The sequence below is a fragment of the Nerophis lumbriciformis genome, linkage group LG03, assembly GCF_033978685.3.
Source record: "Nerophis lumbriciformis linkage group LG03, RoL_Nlum_v2.1, whole genome shotgun sequence".
Classification (NCBI taxonomy): domain Eukaryota; kingdom Metazoa; phylum Chordata; class Actinopteri; order Syngnathiformes; family Syngnathidae; genus Nerophis; species Nerophis lumbriciformis.
In genome coordinates this window covers 34639234-34659581 of record NC_084550.2, presented here as the reverse complement: position 1 = coordinate 34659581, position 20348 = coordinate 34639234, and the positions used below count along the sequence as shown (strand labels likewise).

The 20348-nt window shown below is 36.9% G+C and overlaps 1 protein-coding gene across 2 annotated transcripts in view; it reads right to left on the bottom strand.

The window, feature by feature from the left end:
* The window catches only part of magi3b (membrane associated guanylate kinase, WW and PDZ domain containing 3b), a 480566-nt gene that overhangs the window by 106022 nt on the left and 354196 nt on the right, over positions 1-20348 (bottom strand). For both annotated transcript variants that reach the window (XM_061937657.1, XM_061937658.1), the window contains exon 8: positions 6668-6768. In XM_061937657.1, the coding sequence (XP_061793641.1) occupies positions 6668-6768 (101 nt within the window). The remainder of the gene's footprint in view (positions 1-6667; positions 6769-20348) is intronic.

Below are 20348 nucleotides of genomic sequence, written 5' to 3'. Positions count from 1 at the left end.
AATCATTACATTTATTGGTGCAATACATCTTTGGACAATTTTGACCAAAATTTTAGGTCAAAGCATAACAATTGTGTAATTGTATCAATTAGTGTTTAATTGTAAGGTACTTTTCTAAACTTTTATTTTGTTGGACCAAGTCAGACCAAATGTGTAGCACCGCGCTCTTATTGTGAAGGGGGGGAAGTGGGCTGCTCTTCTGAGTTTTACGAGAGAAAAAAAAGAGCCTCTTAAGTTGCGAGTGCTGTTTGTACATTGATGTTACATCCATGATGTCGTTCACAACAACACAAGCTGATGAGATGTGTTGTGGGTGTATGGATTGTCTTTGCTAGCTTTAACATTTTTGATTTTATTTACGTTTTTTTCTTGTGTCTTTTTTTTTTTAAATGTTTGTTAATTAAATACAAAAATCCTTACATTTATTGGTACAATACATCTTTATACAATTTTGACCAAAATTTTAGGTCAAAGCATAATAATTGTGTAAATGTATCAATTAGGTACTTAGGTACATAAGGTACTTTTTGAAACCTTTATTTTGTTAGACCATATCAGACTAAATGTGTAGCACCGCACTCTTATTGTGAAGGGGGGGGAAGTGTGCTGTTCTTTAGAGTTTTACGAGTTTTGAAACAACTTTAGGCTGTTAAAAACAAAAACAAAGAGAGCCTCTCAAATTGCGAGTGCTGTTTGTACATTGATGTTACATCCGTGATGTCGTTCACAACAACACAAGCAGATGAGATGTGTTGTGGGTGTATGGATTGTCTTTGCTAGCTTTAGCATTTTTGTTTTTAATTTAGTTTTTTTCTTGTGTCAAAATCAATTTATAAAATAATTGTTAAATAAATACAACAATTTTCACATTTATTGGTGCAATATATCTTTGGACAATTTTGACCAATATTTTAGATTAAAGCATAATAGTTGTGTAAATGTATCAATACATGTTTTAAACATAATTACGCTTGTGTAAAGTACTTTTTGAAACCTTTATTTTGTTAGACCAAGTCAGACCAGATGTGTAGCACTGCGCTCTTATTGTGAAGGGGGAAAGTGTGCTGCTCTTTTGAGTTTTACGAGAAAAAACAAAGTAAAAAAAGAGCCTCTAAAGTTGCGAGTGCTGTTTGTACATCGATGTTACATCCATGATGTCGTTCACAACAACACAAGCAGATGAGATGTGTTGTGGGTGTATGGATTGTCTTTGCTAGCTTTTTAATTCCGTTTTTTTCTTGTGTCAAATTAAATTTGATAAAATGTTTGTTAATTAAATACAAAAATCCTCACATTTATTTGTGCAATACATCTTTGGACAATTTTGACCAAAATTTTAGGTCAAAGCATAACAATTGTGTAAATGTATCAATTAGTGTTTGATTGTAAGGTACTTTTCTAAACATTTATTTTGTTAGACCAAGTCAGACCAGATGTGTAGCACCACACTCTTATTGTGAAGGGGGGAAGTGGGCTGCTCTTCTGAGCTTTACAAGAGAGAAAAAAGAGCCTCTTAAGTTGCGAGTGCTGTTTGTACATTGATGTTACATCGATGATGTCGTTCACAACAACACAAGCTGATGAGATGTGTTGTGGGTGTATGGATCGTCTTTTCTAGCTTTAACATTTTTGATTTTATTTCCGTTTTTTTCTTGTGTCTTTTTTTTTTTTTAATGTTTGTTAATTAAATACAAAAATCCTTACATTTATTGGTACAATACATCTTTATACAATTTTGACCAAAATTTTAGGTCAAAGCATAATAATTGTGTAAATGTATCAATTAGGTACTTAGGTACATAAGGTACATTTTGAAACCTTTATTTTGTTAGACCATATCAGACTAAATGTGTAGCACCACACTCTTATTGTGAAGGGGGAGAAGTGTGCTGTTCTTTAGAGTTTACGAGTTTTGAAACAACTTTAGGCTGTTAAAAACAAAAACAAAGAGAGCCTCTCAAATTGCGAGTGCTGTTTGTACATTGATGTTACATCCATGATGTCGTTCACAACAACACAAGCAGATGAGATGTGTTGTGGGTGTATGGATTGTCTTTGCTAGCTTTAGCATTTTTGTTTTTAATTTAGTTTTTTTCTTGTGTCAAATTCAATTTATAAAATAATTGTTAAATAAATACAACAATTTTCACATTTATTGGTGCAATATATCTTTGGACAATTTTGACCAATATTTTAGATTAAAGCATAATAGTTGTGTAAATGTATCAATACATGTTTTAAACATAATTACGCTTGTGTAAAGTACTTTTTGAAACCTTTATTTTGTTAGACCAAGTCAGACCAGATGTGTAGCACCGCACTCTTATTGTGAAGGGGGGAAGTGTGCTGCTCTTCTGAGTTTTACGACAGAAAAAAAAGAAAAAAAAGAGCCTCTTAAGTTGTGAGTGCTGTTTGTACATTGATGTTACATCCATGATGTCGTTCACAACAACACAAGCTGATGAGATGTGTTGTGGGTGTATGGATTGTATTTGCTAGCTTTTTAATTCCGTTTTTTTGAAACCTTTATTTTGTACATGTAGCTTTTTCACTAAAACGCTGACTCATCAGTTTCACTGTTACAAGCTCGGGAATTTGCATGCACGTGGCGCGGCCAAATAATCGTTTTTTGTATTTTTTAAAATTTTGATATTTTCATGATCGTGAAGACCCATAATCGAAATCAAAATGTGATTAATTGTCCAGCCCTATCAGAGGGAAACTATTACAATATCCATATTTTCTGTTACACACATGCAGGGGTTGCATGTCTTGCCAAAACACCGGCTACAATTTGAGAGCAAGTTGCAATGAATCCACAGTGTGAAGCCGCTTCTAAGATATTAATCCTCACCAAACATGGGAGCAAATTAACGATGTTTGGTCCAAGTACATTATCACTGGAGGACGAGTGGAAAAGCCACACACAGCAGCAGGACGACACAGGAAGCTAACCGCTAAAGTTTTGATGTAAAGAAGGGGTGATCGATCCAGATACCATGGATAACTGGTGTAATATCAATAAACAAACCATACTAAAGTGATCGAATCAATAATTTTGTTCTAATATTATTACAAATAATTTTGGTTTTTATGTGTATTGTTTACAAACTCAGGCAGTAAGTCTGTGGACTCAGGAAGGCTTTGAAGGCAAAAGCCAAACTATTTAAATGGAAGCCAATAATAGTTTTGTTGTTTGTTATCTTGTAATAAAACAGTATGTAGCATTCAATACATTCATGTAGCCTTTTCACTAAAACGCTGAATCATCAGTTTCACTGTTACAAGCTCGGGAATTTGAGAGCAAGTTGCAATGAATCCACAGTGTGAAGCCGCTTCTAAGATATTAATCCCCACCAAACATGGGAGCAAATTAACGATGTTTGGTCCATGTACATTATCACTGGAGGACGAGTGGAAAAGCCACATACAGCAGCAGGACGACGCTAAAGTTTCGATGTAAAGAAGGGGTGATCGATCCAGATACCATGGATAACTAGTGTAATATCAATAAACAAACCATACTAAAGTGATCAACTCAATAATTTCTTTATAATATTATTATTACAAGTCATTTTGTTTTGTGAGTTTTGTTATTGTTTACAAACTCAGGCAGTAAGTCTGTGGACTCAGGCTTTGAGAGCAAAACCCAAACGATTTAAATGGAACCGCTAAAGTTTCGATGTAAAGTAGAGGTGATCGATCCAGATACCATGGATAACTAGTGTAGTATCAATAAACAAACAATACTAAAGTGATCCAATCAATCATTTATTTCTAATATTATTACAAATAATTTTGTTTTGTCATTTTTTGATACTGTTTGCAAACTCTGGCAGCAAGTCTGTGGACTCAGGAAGGCTTTGAGGGCAAAACCCAATTTTGTAATAAAACAGTATCTATCCTTCAATACCTACAAATGTAATACATCATCTGAGTTACAACAATACTCGCACATTCTGAAAGATTAGCTTTTTAAAAATGTGTTCCCCAATATTTGCAAAAAAACCATCTGCCAAATGTACGCAGATGATACGATCATTTATGTGGCAGCCGGCACTTCTCAGCAGGCTTTAGAGATATTAGACAGACAGCTGGCTGAAATATCAACATGGCTTCACAATAACTGTTTAACCCTAAATTATAACACAACAGTTATCTGTTCAAGCTGCACAAGAACAAGAAAGTTTGATCATATTACGCCTATACTGTATATACCTTTATATACATATATACGTATACCTATACTGGCTCACCTGCATTGGCTTCCTGTGCACTTAAGATGTGACTTTAAAGTTTTACTACTTACGTATAAAATACTACACGGTCTAGCTCCATCCTATCTTGCTGATTGTATTGTGCCATATGTCCCGGCAAGAAATCTGCGTTCAAAGAACTCCGGCTTATTAGTGATTCCCAGAGCCCCAAAAAAGTCTGCGGGCTATAGAGCGTTTTCTATTCGGGCTCCAGTACTATGGAATGCCCTCCCGGTAACAGTTAGAGATGCTACCTCAGTAGAAGCATTTAAGTCCCATCTTAAAACTCATTTGTATACTCTAGCCTTTAAATAGGCCCCCTTTTAGACCAGGGGGGGGGGGGGGGGGGGGGGCGTGGTTAATATATATATATATATATATATATATATATATATATATATATATATATATATATATATATATATATATATATAAATAAATAAAATAAATACTTGAATTTCAGTGTTCATTTATTTACACATATACACACACATAACACTCATCTACTCATTGTTGAGTTAAGGGTTGAATTGTCCATTCTTGTTCTATTCTCTGTCACTATTTCAGAACACACACATTATACACATATACATTATAAAATCAATAAGAAAACGGGAGCTCTAATTTGGGAGTCTGAATTAGGATCAGAAGTTCCTATATAAACATTGCGCACTCACGTCACCTTTTTGTATTGATTACTGCAGCTGTGCACTGGATTCATTCACAAATACAAACTACAACTCACAAACACTTTAGAGTTAGGCTCCACCATCAGGATGTGTACTTAAACTTATAAAGATCACATGGATATTATTCAGTGAGTTGATTCACCAAAACTAACCTGTTATACATGAGAAAAAAGCACACAGGATGTTTCAATTGTTCACAGACTGGTTGCTCTCTTTAGAATGACAAGACACTTCCGGTCTGCAGGTGATAGCATTCAATTGGGAAGAAACGCCCTACTGCCCCCTACTGACCAATGTGAATACTGATAAATGTGTAATGACAGCTCCAAAAATGAATTCAAACCACAAAATAAAATAAATAAATCAACACAAATATGTGACGCATTATGGGTGGGTCACATATGCATGTACAGTAGATGGCAGTATTGTCCTGTTTAAAAGTGTCACAACATTGCTGTTTACGGCAGACAAACTGCTTTACGGTAGACAAAAACTTGACTGCTGTTGTTGTGTGTTGTTACCGCGCTGGGAGGACGTTAATGAAACTGCCTAACAATAAACCCACATAAGAAACCAAGAACTTGACCTCGATCATTCTACAGTTATAACGTGATTGGGCAGGCATGCTGTTTATATTGTGGGAAAGCAGACGTGAGAACAGGCTGTCAACACGTCACTCAGGTCCGCATGGAGCTGGAGGGGGCGTGGCCTCCAGCTCCGCCTGAATTTCGGGAGCCATGAAATTCTAAGTTAATTATTATTTGCAAAAAAAAAATAAAGTTTATGAGTTTGAACATGAAATTCTTGTCTTTATAGTGCATTCAATTGAATATGGGTTGAAAATGATTTGCAAATCATTGTATTCCGTTTATATTTACATCTAACACAATTTCCCAACTCATATGGAAACAGGGTTTGTAAATTCACTTTTGTAATCCGGACTGGAGATCGTGTCAGGATCGGAGGCTAAAAATGTTGATTGGGACATCCCGACTTTCAAGGGACTTTTGGCGGTGCTTATGCCTGAAATTTCTTAATAATACCTAATAGAGCCCCCACTAGGGGGCCACCACAAACAATTCTCAGCTGTGGCCCGTAACGGGTTGTAATACACGTGTCCGCCACTTGTGGCAGTAATGACAATCTCAAACAAACAGAAGAAGTCTGGAACTTAAGTCTTAGAGAAGTTTCTAAAGCGCAAAAAATATGACTAAAGTGGTGACTGTATTTTCATTGGCACTTTAATTGTATTGACAGTTTAGTTAATTTTATGTTTTATTTTTTTAATTAACCTTTATGTAACCAAAAAAAAAAAAAATTAAGTTAAGAAACATATATTATCAATTTATTAATTTTGACACAATATATTTGTATGTAAATGATTGTTTTTTTGTTATTTGAGTTTCTTCTTATGCAGGATATTTTGGTTAGTACTTGTTTTACTAATCAGCCTGACCTAAGCCTAAATTTATTTGTTCAATAAATAATAATCTTTGTGATGAACACATGCTTTCATAACATTTGACAAGATTGTAAACTGTAAGTAGGTTAGATACAACTATTGAATACGACTCAAATCAAGAGTTAGATGACTAATTCAGTGTTGATATTTGTGTCTGTAGTGGAAAGGTTGGGTCCCGAGGTTTAAAAGTTTAAGAACCACTTACTTAAATTTCTATTAGGAAATATTCTACGTGCATTTTTAAAAACGTTTTTTTTTACCATGAGACGCTGCAGCCTTCTGGATGACGGCTGTCCCTTGGCTCAGCCTCTTCTTGGCCTCTAGGACCGGGTTCTCAAACTGGGTTTTCTGGTTGATGTGGCTGCAACACAAACAAGGTGAGATGTCAGACTTTGTACGTCAGCGCTTCTCAATTCTTTTACGTTATACCCTCCCTCGGCAGCATCATTTTGTTCCAGACTCGCGCAAGGATGTTTGGGTAAATGTCTACCATATATGGATAATCTGATGACGTCACACTTGAACACAATTCCAAACGGACTGTTTGGAGGAAGTATGAAGGAAGGCAAAATTGTTTTATAAATATCCCTGCAATGCCTTCACGGTTTTATTCAACAGGAACCCTTTAAGGTTTGCAGTGAAAAAATAAAATAAAATCTGTAGATTTTATACTAGAAGTTAACCGTAAAATTTGCAGTGGTTTTCACAGCATACTATTGTAAATAGAATGGAAAAATAGCACCACGGTTTTTAATGATAAAATTCAAGCAATTTAAAATGCCTTTTTTTTTTTTAACCGTAATTTTTTTTGGAGCCTAAAACAGGTCAATAATTCATAACAATGTTGATTTTGATTCATTTTCTTTTTTTTCCAACAATGACAGTTTTTAAAAAAATCCAACTAAAAAGGATTTATGATCCAAAATAAAAATAAGTTGCACATTATTTTATTGTATTATTAATAACGCTTAAATCTTTTTTTTTAAGTACCACCTGTGGAGAATGCATATATGTTTAAGAGTTATTTCTTTATTCATAGTCATGTTTAAACCAGCTAGTGGTTTTCCATTTGTACTCTTTCTATTTTTTCATTTTATGTCCACAAGTAAACTGTGTGTGTTACCTTGAAGGCTTGCAATGTAGGAGTTGGAGTACTCCCTTATATCTTATCTGTAGTAGAACAATGAGCCTGTATTTCTTTTTGGAGAGGGAGGGGGCTTTCTTCGTATGCAAGAAGTTGTCTATTCCGTTTGAATGTTAGACCAATTCGAGAAGCCGATATGAATGTATTAAATAAATGATAAATGGGTTGTACTTGTATAGCGCTTTTCTACCTTCAAGGTACTCAAAGCGCTTTGACACTACTTCCACATTTACCCATTCACACACACATTCACACACTGATGGAGGGAGCTGCCATGCAAGGCGCTAACCAGCACCCATCAGGAGCAAGGGTGAAGTGTCTTGCTCAGGACACAACGGACATGACGAGGTTGGTACTAGGTGGGGATTGAACCAGGGACCCTCAGGTCGCGCACGGCCATTCTTCCACTGCGCCACGCCGTCCGTATTGGTGTGGGCTGGTCTCCTGAAGCTTTAGTAAAACTTGATAATATTCCTATTCTGTCTTGATGGTCCTTCTTCCTCTGCATATATGTCATCTGAAAGAATTTGGGATTGACCACTGACTTTAATTCCCTGAGAGGGAATACTGTGCAGACCCAACACACCTCAGAAAACACTCATCTCTCCAAGTACCACCATAATGGTCAACATCCAAAAATAATAGCAATGTAGGCCTAAATATTCATTAAAAGCAAGGCAGAGGTTTTATTTAACGAGTATATTTTTAATATTTGTGGCCACTGTAACAATACACACTGGTCGAACAGTAACACTGTGTTTGAATATTTAATCAAGTAAATCTCGGCAAACACACAAATTATGCAAAATTTCTCCCAAAAAATATTTAAAAGTGGAATATTTTATGTGAAGTAATAGGCGTCCTAAATATGTAAATAATTCAAAACAACATTTATTTTGATTCATTTTTTTTTTTTTCAGCAAGGACAATTGAAAAAAAATCCCAGTGAAATTATTGGGGATCCAAAAGAGCTCCATCATAAAAGTGTTAAAAATAAGTCGCACATTATTTTATTTTATTGTTTTTTTACTTTAAACGCTTAATTCTCTTTATTAGTAGTTCTCAAACTTGTTTTAAAGTACCATCTCAGAAAACACTTTTCTCTCCAAGTACCACCATAATGGTCAACATCCAAAAATAATAGCAATGTAGGCCTAAATATTCATTAAAAACAAGGCAGAGGTTTTATTTAACGAGTATATTTGATATTTTTGGCCACTGTAACAATACACACAGTTTGAACAGTAACACTGTGTTTGAATATTTAATCAAGTATATCTAGATGGAGCCTGTGTACCACTGGTTAACATACAAAAGATGCAATATTTCTCCCAAAACATATTTTCAAAGTGGAATATTTAATGTGAAGTAATTGGAGCAATAAATATGTCAATAATTGATGACATTTATTTTAATTCATTTTTTTCCCAGCATATTTTTCCACTCTAGCAGTAGAGTGGAAAAACATGTTGACTTTATATGTTTATTCATGTTTAATTGTATCATTAAACATATCCAATTGTATTTACAATCTGCAAAGTATGTGAAAATACCGTCTAAACATCACAAAATGACACAAATTCAGTCCATTTTGAATATTCCGCTCCAAATAAGTTATTTCCAGTGATAAACATCACACTAGTAACACTTCTGCACTCTGACCACATTATTAGGTCAGTCATACTGGAAATACTCAAACATTGTAAAGAGATGTGCTGTTTATCATCCACAATCCTTATGTGAGACAAGAACACATATGATTGTTTTTTTATGCATTCTGAATGGTAAATAAATATCTAACAATTGAGTCAATTGAGGTGGCGACTTGTCCAGGGTGTACGCCGCCTTCCGCCCGAATGTAGCTGAGATAGGGGACAAGCGGTAGAAAATGGATGGATGGATGAGTCAACAGTTGGCGGGTCCTCTCATTATACTCTCTAAAAATCCCAAAAGTGCTAACAATACTCCCTTTACATGTGACCCGAAAATTTACCAAATATGAGTGATATTGTTATTATAAGCACCTCTCACCTGTTAGTAGACAAATGTGGCCATAGATTGACAGGCTGGTCCACAAAACCCCCGAAGATGGCAAAATAGACCCCAAAAAACGCACTTAAAAAAAAAAAAAAAAATCCCTTGTAAGCATTGTGATTGAATCTTCATCTAAACGGAATTATGTGAGCGTCCCGTCGGTCGGCATCCTAACAAGAGTGGAAATATTACAAAAGTGTTTGTTTTATCATGGTTTGTTATGGTTAGTTTGTATGTTTAGCACCTAACGCTATAGTGTCACAACAAAGCTACACCCATCGCTCTGCTTCTAAAACTCATTGCTCATCCTCTTTGTGTTCGGGCTCAAAAATACAAGGTTCTGGAACATAATTTGTCCCAAAGTAATCGTTATTGGCTCTCACAAAGTCTGCTTGATTGGCATTGTTGTTGATGGGGAATAGATCTGTAGTTCTTTCTCTACGTCACAATGCTGTGCCAGCAACTTGAGGGTTCCAGGTTCGATTCCCGCTTCCGCCATCCGAGTCAAATTCTTATTTGCAAGCATCACTTGCTCATTATCTCTCAAAATGTCTCGGGATTCTTTGTGAGATTGATACTATTTTTTATCATATTTATTTATTTGTTAACTTTAGAAGTATTTAGGTGTCATAAATCGAATATATATGATAATAGCTTCAATATAGAGGCGACTTATTTTTCCACTCTACTGGGACTTTAAAGAAAACAATGGCTTCTAAAAGTCATTGCTCATCCTCTTTGTGTTCGGGCTCAAACATACACGGCTCTGGATCATAATTTGTCCCAAAGTAATCGTTGTTGGCTCTCACAAAGACTGCTTGATTGGCATTGTTGTTGATGGGGAAGGGCTCTGTGGTTCTTTCGCTACGTCACATGACTGGCTTGCTCATTATCTCTCAAAATGTCAAATTATTTGTGAGATTGATACTATTTTGTTATCATATTTATTTATTTGTAAACTTTAGAAGTATTTAGGTGTCATAAAACAAATATATATGATAATAGCTTCAATATAGAGGCGACTTGTTTTTCCACTCTACTGGGGCTTTAAAGAAAACAATGGCTTCTAAAAGTCATTGCTCATCCTCTTTGTGTTCGGGCTCAAAAATACAAGGCTCTGGATCATAATTTGTCCCAAAGTCATCGTTGTTGGCTCTCACAAAGTCTGCTTGATTGGCATTGTTGTTGATGGGGAAGGGCTCTGTGGTTCTTTCGCTACGTCACATGACTGGCTTGCTAATTATCTCTCAAAATGTCAAATTCTTTGTGAGATTGATACTATTTTTTTTATCATATGTATTTATTTGTAAACTTTAGAAGTCTTTAGGTGTCATAAATCAAATATATATGATAATAGCTTCAATATAGAGGCGACTTGTTTTTCCACTCTACTGGGACTTTAAAGAAAACAATGGCTTCTAAAACTCATTGCTCATCCTCTTTGGTGTTCGGGCTCAAAAATACAAGGCTCTGGATCATAATTTGTCCCAAAGTAATCATTGTTGGCTCTCACAAAGTCTGCTTGATTGGCATTGTTGTTGATGGGGAAGGGATCTGTGGTTCTTTCTCTACGTGACAATGCTGTGCCAGCAACTTGAGGATTCCAGGTTCGATCCCCGCTTCCGCCATCCTAGTCAAATTCTTATTTGCAAGCATCACTTGCTCATTATCTCTCAAAATGTCTCGGGATTCTTTGTGAGATTGATACTATTTTTTTAATCATATTTATTTATTTGTAAACTTTAGAAGTCTTTAGGTGTCATAAATCAAATATATATGATAATAGCTTCAATATAGAGGAGACTTGTTTTTCCACTCTACTGGGACTTTAAAGAAAACAATGGCTTCTAAAACTCATTGCTCATCCTCTTTGTGTTCGGGCTCAAAAATACAAGGCTCTGGATCATAATTAGTCCCAAAGTCATCGTTGTTGGCTCTCACAAAGTCTGCTTGATTGGCATTGTTGTTGATTGGGAAGGGATCTGTGGTTCTTTCGCTACGTCACATGACTGGCTTGCTCATTATCTCTCAAAATGTCAAATTCTTTGTGAGATTGATACTATTTTTCTTTATCATATTTATTTATTTGTAAACTTTAGAAGTCTTTAGGTGTCATAAATCAAATATATATGATAATAGCTTCAATATAGAGGCGACTTGTTTTTCCACTCTACTGGGGCTTTAAAAAAAACAATGGCTTCTAAAATTCATTGCTCATCCTCTTTGTGTTCGGGCTCAAAAATACAAGGCTCTGGATCATAATTTGTCCCAAAGTAATCGTTGTTGGCTCTCACAAAGTCTGCTTGATTGGCATTGTTGTTGATTGGGAAGGGATCTGTGGTTCTTTCGCTACGTCACATGACTGGCTTGCTCATTATCTCTCAAAATGTCAAATTCTTTGTGAGATTGATACTATTTTTTTTTATCATATTTATTTATTTGTAAACTTTAGAAGTCTTTAGGTGTCATAAATCAAATATATATGATAATAGCTTCAATATAGAGGCGACTTGTTTTTCCACTCTACTGGGGCTTTAAAAAAAACAATGGCTTCTAAAATTCATTGCTCATCCTCTTTGTGTTCGGGCTCAAAAATACAAGGCTCTGGATCATAATTTGTCCCAAAGTAATCGTTGTTGGCTCTCGCAAAGTCTGCTTGATTGGCATTGTTGTTGACGGGGAAGGGATCTGTGGTTCTTTCTCTACGTCACAATGCCGTGCCAGCAACTTGAGGGTTCCAGGTTCGATCCCCGCTTCCGCCATCCTAGTCAAATTCTTATTTGCAAGCATCACTTGCTCATTATCTCTCAAAAAGTCTCGGGATTCTTTGTGAGATTGATACTATTTTTTATCATATTTATTTATTTGTAAACTTTAGAAGTCTTTAGGTGTCATAAATCAGATATATATGATAATAGCTTCAATGTAGAGGCGACTTGTTTTTCCACTCTACTGGGACTTTAAAGAAAACAATGGCTTCTAAAAGTCATTGCTCATTCTCTTTGTGTTCGGGCTCAAAAATACAAGGCTCTGGATCATAATTTGTCCCAAAGTAATCGTTGTTGGCTCTCACAAAGTCTGCTTGATTGGCATTGTTGTTGATGGGGAAGGGATCTGTGGTTCTTTTTCTACGTCACAATGCCGTGCCAGCAACTTGAGGGTTCCAGGTTCGATCCCTGCTTCCGCCATCCTAGTCAAATTTTTATTTGCAAGCAACCCTTGCTCATTTTCTCTCAAAATTTAAAATTCTTTGTGAGATTGATACTATTTTTATCATATTTATTTATTTGTAAACTTTAGAAGTCCATAGGTGTCATAAATCAAATATATATGATAACAGCTTCAATATAGAGGCGACTTGTTTTTCCACTCTACTGGGACTTTAAAGAAAACAATGGCTTCCAAAACTCATTGCTCATCCTCTTTGTGTTCGGGCTCAAAAATACAAGGCTCTGGATCATAATTTGTCCCAAAGTAATTGTTGTTGGCTCTCACAAAGTCTGTTTGATTGCCATTGTTGTTGATGGGGAAGGGATCTGTGGTTCTTTTTCTACGTCACATTGCTGTGCCAGCAACTTGAGGGTTCCAGGTTCGATCCCCGCTTCCGCCATCCTAGTCAAATTCTTATTTGCAAGGATCACTTGCTCATTATCTCTCAAAATGTCTCGGGATTCTTTGTGAGATTGATACTATTTTTATCATATGTATTTATTTGTAAACTGTAGAAGTCTTTAGGTGTCATAAATCAAATATATATGATAATAGCTTCAATATAGAGGAGACTTGTTTTTCCACTCTACTGGGACTTTAAAGAAAACAATGGCCTCCAAAACTCATTGCTCATCCTCTTTGAGTTCGGGCTCAAAAATACAAGGTTCTGGAACATCATTTGTCCCAAGGTAATCGTTGTTGGCGCTCACAAAGTCTGTTTGATTAGCATTGTTGTTGATGGGGAAGGGATCTGTGGTTCTTTCTCTACGTCACAATGCTGTGCCAGCAACTTGAGGGATCCAGGTTCGATCCCCGCTTCCACCATCCTAGTCAAATTCTTTTTTGCAAGCATCCCTTGCTCATTATCTCTCAAAATTAAAAATTCTTTGTGAGATTTATACTATTTTTATCATAGTTATTTATTTGTAAACTTTAGAAGTCTTTAGGTGTCATAAATCAAATATATATGATAATAGCTTCAATATAGAGGAGACTTGTTTTTCCACTCTACTGGGACTTTAAAGAAAACAATGGCTTCTAAAACTCATTGCTCATCCTCTTTATGTTGGGTCTCAAAAATACAAGGTTCTGGATCATAATTTGTCCCACGGTAATCGTTGTTGGCTCTCACAAAGTCTGCCTGATTAGCATTGTTGTTGATGGGTAAGGGATATGTGGTTCTTTCTCTACGTCACAATGCCGTGCCAGCAACTTGAGGGTTCCAGGTTCGATCCCCGCTTCCGCCATCCGAGTCAAATTCTTATTTGCAAGCATCACTTGCTCATTATCTCTCAAAATGTCTCGGGATTCTTTGTGAGATTGATACTATTTTTTTATCATATTTATTTATTTGTAAACTTTAGAAGTCTTTAGGTGTCATAAATCAGATATATATGATAAAAGCTTCAATATAGAGGGGACTTGTTTTTCCACTCTACTGGGACTTTAAAGAAAACAATGGCTTCCAAAACTCATTGCTCATCCGAGTCAAATTCTTATTTGCAAGCATCACTTGCTCATTATCTCTCAAAATGTCTCGGGATTCTTTGTGAGATTGATACTATTTTTTATCATATTAATTTATTTGTAAACTTTAGAAGTCTTTAGGTGTCATAAATCAGATATATATGATAATAGCTTCAAATAGAGGAGACATGTTTTTCCACACTACTGGGACTTTAAAGAAAACAATGACTTCCAAAACTCATTGCTCATCCTCTTTGTGTTCGGGCTCAAAAATACAAGGCTCTGGATCATAATTTGTACCAAAGTCATCGTTATTGGCTCTCACAAAGTCTGCTTGATTGGCATTGTTGTTGATGGGGAAGGGATCTGTGGTTCTTTCTCTACGTCGCAATGCCGTGCCAGCAACTTGAGGGTCCCAGGTTCGATCCCCGCTTCCGCCATCCTAGTCAAATTCTTATTTGCAAGCATCACTTGCTCATCTCTCAAAATGTCTCGGGATTCTTTGTGAGATTCATACTATTTTTATCATACTTATTTATTTGTAAACTTTAGAAGCCTTTAGGTGTCATAAATCAGATATATATGATAATAGCTTCAATATAGAGGCAACTTGTTTTCCCACTCTACTGGGACTTTAAAGAAAACAATGGCTTCTAAAACTCATTGCTCATCTTCTTTGTGTTCGGGCTCAAAAATACAAGGTTCTGGATCATAATTTGTCCCAAAGTAATCATTGTTGGCTCTCACAAAGTCTGCTTGATTGGCATTGTTGTTGATGGGGAAGGGATCTGTGGTTCTTTCTCTACGTCACAATGCTGTGCCAGCAACTTCAGGGTTCCAGGTTCGATCCCCACTTCCGCCATCCTAGTCAAATTTTTATTTGCAAGCATCACTTGCTCATTATCTCTCAAAATGTCTTGGGATTCTTTGTGAGATTGATACTATTTTTCATCATATTAATTTATTTGTAAACTTTAGAAGTCTTTAGGTGTCATAAATCAAATATATATGATAATAGCTTCAATATAGAGGCGACATGTTTTTCCACTCTACTGGGACTTTAAAGAAAACAATGGCTTCCAAAACTCATTGCTCATCCTCTTTGTGTTCGGGCTCAAAAATACAAGGCTCTGGATCATAATTTTTCACAAAGTAATCGTTGTTGGCTCTCACAAAGTTTGCTTGATTGGCATTGTTGTTGATGGGGAAGAGATCTGTGGTTCTTTCTCTACGTCACAATGCCGTGCGAGCAACTTGAGGGTTCCAGGTTCGTTCCCCGCTTCCTTCATCCGAGTCAAATTCTTATTTGCAAGCATCATTTGCTCAATATCTCTCAAAATGTCTCGGGATTCTTTGTGAGATTGATACTATTTTTTTATCATATTTATTTATTTGTAAACTTTAGAAGTCTTTAGGTATCATAATTCAAATATATAGGATAATAGCTTCAATATCGAGGGGACTTGTTTGTCCACTCTACTGGGACTTTAAAGAAAACAATGGCTTCTAAAACTCATTGCTCATCCTCTTTGTGTTCGGGCTCAAAAATACAAGGCTCTGGATCATAATTTGTACCAAAGTCATCGTTATTGGCTCTCACAAAGTCTGCTTGATTGGCATTGTTGTTGATGGGGAAGGGATCTGTGGTTCTTTCTCTACGTCGCAATGCCGTGCCAGCAACTTGAGGGTCCCAGGTTCGATCCCCGCTTCCGCCATCCTAGTCAAATTCTTATTTGCAAGCATCACTTGCTCATCTCTCAAAATGTCTCGGGATTCTTTGTGAGATTCATACTATTTTTATCATACTTATTTATTTGTAAACTTTAGAAGCCTTTAGGTGTCATAAATCAGATATATATGATAATAGCTTCAATATAGAGGCAACTTGTTTTCCCACTCTACTGGGACTTTAAAGAAAACAATGGCTTCTAAAACTCATTGCTCATCCTCTTTGTGTTCGGGCTCAAAAATACAAGGTTCTGGATCATAATTTGTCCCAAAGTAATCATTGTTGGCTCTCACAAAGTCTGCTTGATTGGCATTGTTGTTGATGGGGAAGGGATCTGTGGTTCTTTCTCTACGTCACAATGCTGTGCCAGCAACTTCAGGGTTCCAGGTTCGATCCCCACTTCCGCCATCCTAGTCAAATTTTTATTTGCAAGCATCACTTGCTCATTATCTCTCAAAATGTCTTGGGATTCTTTGTGAGATTGATACTATTTTTCATCATATTAATTTATTTGTAAACTTTAGAAGTCTTTAGGTGTCATAAATCAAATATATATGATAATAGCTTCAATATAGAGGCGACATGTTTTTCCACTCTACTGGGACTTTAAAGAAAACAATGGCTTCCAAAACTCATTGCTCATCCTCTTTGTGTTCGGGCTCAAAAATACAAGGCTCTGGATCATAATTTGTCCCAAAGTAATCGTTGTTGGCTCTCACAAAGTCTGCTTGATTGACATTGTTGTTGATGGGGAAGGGACCTGTGGTTCTTTCTCTATGTCACAATGCCGTGCCAGCAACTTGAGGGTTCCAGGTTCGATCCCCGCTTTCGCCATCCTAGTCAAATTCTTATTTGCAAGCATCACTTGCTCATTATCTCTCAAAATGTCTCGGGATTTTTTGTGAGATAGATACTATTACTATCATATTTATTTATTTGTAAACTTTAGAAGTCTTTAGGTGTCATAAATCAGATATATATGATAATAGCTTCAATGTAGAGGCGACTTGTTTTTCCACTCTACTGGGACTTTAAAGAAAACAATGGCTTCTAAAAGTCATTGCTCATCCTCTTTGTGTTCGGGCTCAAAAATACAAGGTTCTGGAACATAATTTGTCCTAAAGTAATCGTTATTGGCTCTCACAAAGTCTGCTTGATTGGCATTGTTGTTGATGGGGAAGAGATCTGTAGTTATTTCACTACGTCACAATGCTGTGCCAGAAACTTGAGGGTTCCAGGTTCGATCCCCGCTTCCGCCATCCGAGGCAAATTCTTATTTGCAAGCATCACTTGCTCATTATCTCTCAAAATGTCTCGGGATTCTTTGTGAGATTGATACTATTTTTTTTTTAATCATATTTATTTATTTGTAAACTTTAGAAGTCTTTAGGTATCATAATTCAAATATATACGATAATAGCTTCAATATAGAGGCGACTTGTTTGTCCACTCTACTGGGACTTTAAAGAAAACAATGGCTTCTAAAACTCATTGCTCATCCTCTTTGGGTTCGGGCTCAAAAATACAAGGCTCTGGATCATAATTTGTCCCAAAGTCATCGTTGTTGGCTCTCACAAAGTCTGCTTGATTGGCATTGTTGTTGATGGGGAAGGGATCTGTGGTTCTTTCGCTATGTCACATGACTGGCTTGCTCATTATCTCTCAAAATGTCAAATTCTTTGTGAGATTGATACTATTTTTTTTATCATGTTTATTTATTTGTAAACTTTAGAAGTCTTTAGGTGTCATAAATCAAATATATATGATAATAGCTTCAATAAAGAGGCGACTTGTTTTTCCACTCTACTGGGACTTTAAAGCAAACAATGGCTTCCAAAACTCATATCTCATCCTCTTTGTGTTCGGGCTCAAAAATACAAGGTTCTGGATCATAGTTTGTCCCAAAGTAATCGTTGTTGGCTCTCACAAAGTCTGCTTGATTGGCATTGTTGTTGATGGGGAAGGGACCTGTGGTTCTTTTTCTACGTCACAATGCCGTGCCAGCAACTTGAGGGTTCCAGGTTCGATCCCCGCTTCCGCCATCCTAGTCAAATTCTTATTTGCAAGCATCACTCATTATCAGAGATTGTCCCAAAGTAATAGTTGTTGGCTCTCACAAAGTCTGCTTGATTGGTATTGTTGTTGATGGGGAAGGGATCTTTCTCTACGTCACATGACGGGCTTGCTCATTATCTCTCAAAATGTCAAATTCTTTGTGAGATTGATACTATTTTTATCATGCGTATTTATTTGTAAACTTTAGAAGTCTTTATGTGTCATAAATCAAATATATATGATAATAGCTTCAATATAGAGGAGACTTGTTTTTCCACTCTACTGGGACTCTAAAGAAAACAACTGCATGGCAGCATTTTGTTATGAGAGTCAACATTGCAACTTGTTCTTGTCACATTTCACTTGTTTGATCTTTTATTCCACTTTTTCCACGTTTTTTTTTATTTTTTTTTATGTAGCAGTGATTTCTCCGGCCGCCCCTGCTGATCGCGAACGTGAGACGCGGTACGTGCTCAAACCCTACCGAGCCACCTCTTTGCTGCAGTCAATTATGCACGCGCTCCTTCCGTATGAAATGAAGTCAGCGGCTCGGTTATTATTATTCCGCTCATTAATAACGCAGCGCACGTTTCCGGCAAAGGCCGGCTCTGCTCCGTGATGGCATTCAGCCATTTAATATTGGAGGGAATGAAGCTCCCCACGCGAGCCCGCCCGTTCCTTTAAAAAAAAACTCCAAATTGCCCGACGGCAACAGAGACCCTCTCTGCTGGTCCAAACGTCACCTGGCAGAATTCCTCCCAAAGAATGCACCGGTAAAAAAACAGTGACACCCCTCCTTTTCTTCTAAAGCGCCTGCTGCCAAGAAGCCTGCAGAGACGCCCACAGTGCACACACCGAATTAGCAGCACCGTGCAGAGGAATCCTGACCGTCTGCTCTTCCGTATTAACCAGGAGCGTCCGCAGCCGAGACGGACCGAACAACGTCAACATTCTGTGAGAAACAGAGAGGACGGTCACGTGCAGGACGGGAACGTTGACTTCACTCATATAGAGTGATAGTATACTGTGTGCGCCCCCTAGAACAGTGTTTTTCAACCACTGTGCCGTGAGATACAGTCTGGTGTGCCGTGGGAGATTATCTAATTTCGCCTATTTGGGTTAAAAATGTTTTTTGCAAACCAGTAATTATAGTCCGCAAATGATGTGTTGTTGTTGAGTGTCGGTGCTGTCCAGAGCTCAGCAGAGTAACTGTTTAAAACTCTTCCATATCAGTAGGTGGCAGCCGGTAGCTAATTGCTTTGTAGATGTCGGGAACAGCGGGAGGCAGAGTGCAGGTAAAAAGGTGTCTCATGCTTAAACCAAAAATAAACAAAAGGTGAGTGCCCCTAAGAAAAGGCATTGAAGCTTAGGGAAGGCTATGCAGAAGGAAACTAAAACTGAACTGGCTACAAAGTAAACAAAAACAGAATGCTGGATGACAGCAAAGACTTACTGTGGAGCAGTAAGTCCCCACAATGAAGGATAAAAACTACTGAAATCTTCTTGATTGCTAAAACAAAAGTAGATGCGGGAAATATCGCTCAAAGGAAGACATGAAATTGCTACAGGAAAATACCAAAAAAAGAGGAAAAGCCACCAAAATAGGAGCGCAAAACAAGAACTAAAACACTACACACAAGAAAACAGCAAAAAACTCAAAATAAGTCACAGAGTGATGTGACTGTACACCTACTTTGAGACAAGAGCTATATTGATACATGCTTGGTTATGCTTTAAAGTTATATCCAACAATTGCGACGACGACTTTTTAACTGAGTTTCGTTTTTTAATGATTTCTACTGTTGGTGTGCCTCCGCATTTTTTCAACGCAAATAATGTTCCTTGGCTCGAAAAAAGGTTGAAAAACACTGCACTAGTGTACTGTGAGATGTTGTCTGGTGTGCCGTGGGAAATTATGTAATTTCACCTAATTTGGTCAAAAATATTTGTTGCGGACCAGTAATTATAATGTGCCGTTTTTGAGTGTCGGTGCTGTCTAGAGCTGGGCAGAGTAACCGTGTAATACTCTTCCATATCAGTATGTGGCAGCAGGTAGCTAATTGCTTTGTAGATGTCGGAAATAGTGGGAGGCAGGGTGCAGGTAAAAAGGTGTCTCAAGCTAAAACCAAAAATAAACAAAAGGTCAGTGCCCCTAAGAAAAGGCATTGAAGCTTAGGGAAGGCTATGCAAAACTGAACTGGCTACAAAGTAAACAAAAACAGAATGCTGGACGACAGCAAAGACTTACTGTGGAGCAAAGACGGCGACCACAATGTATATCCGAACTTGACATGACAATCAA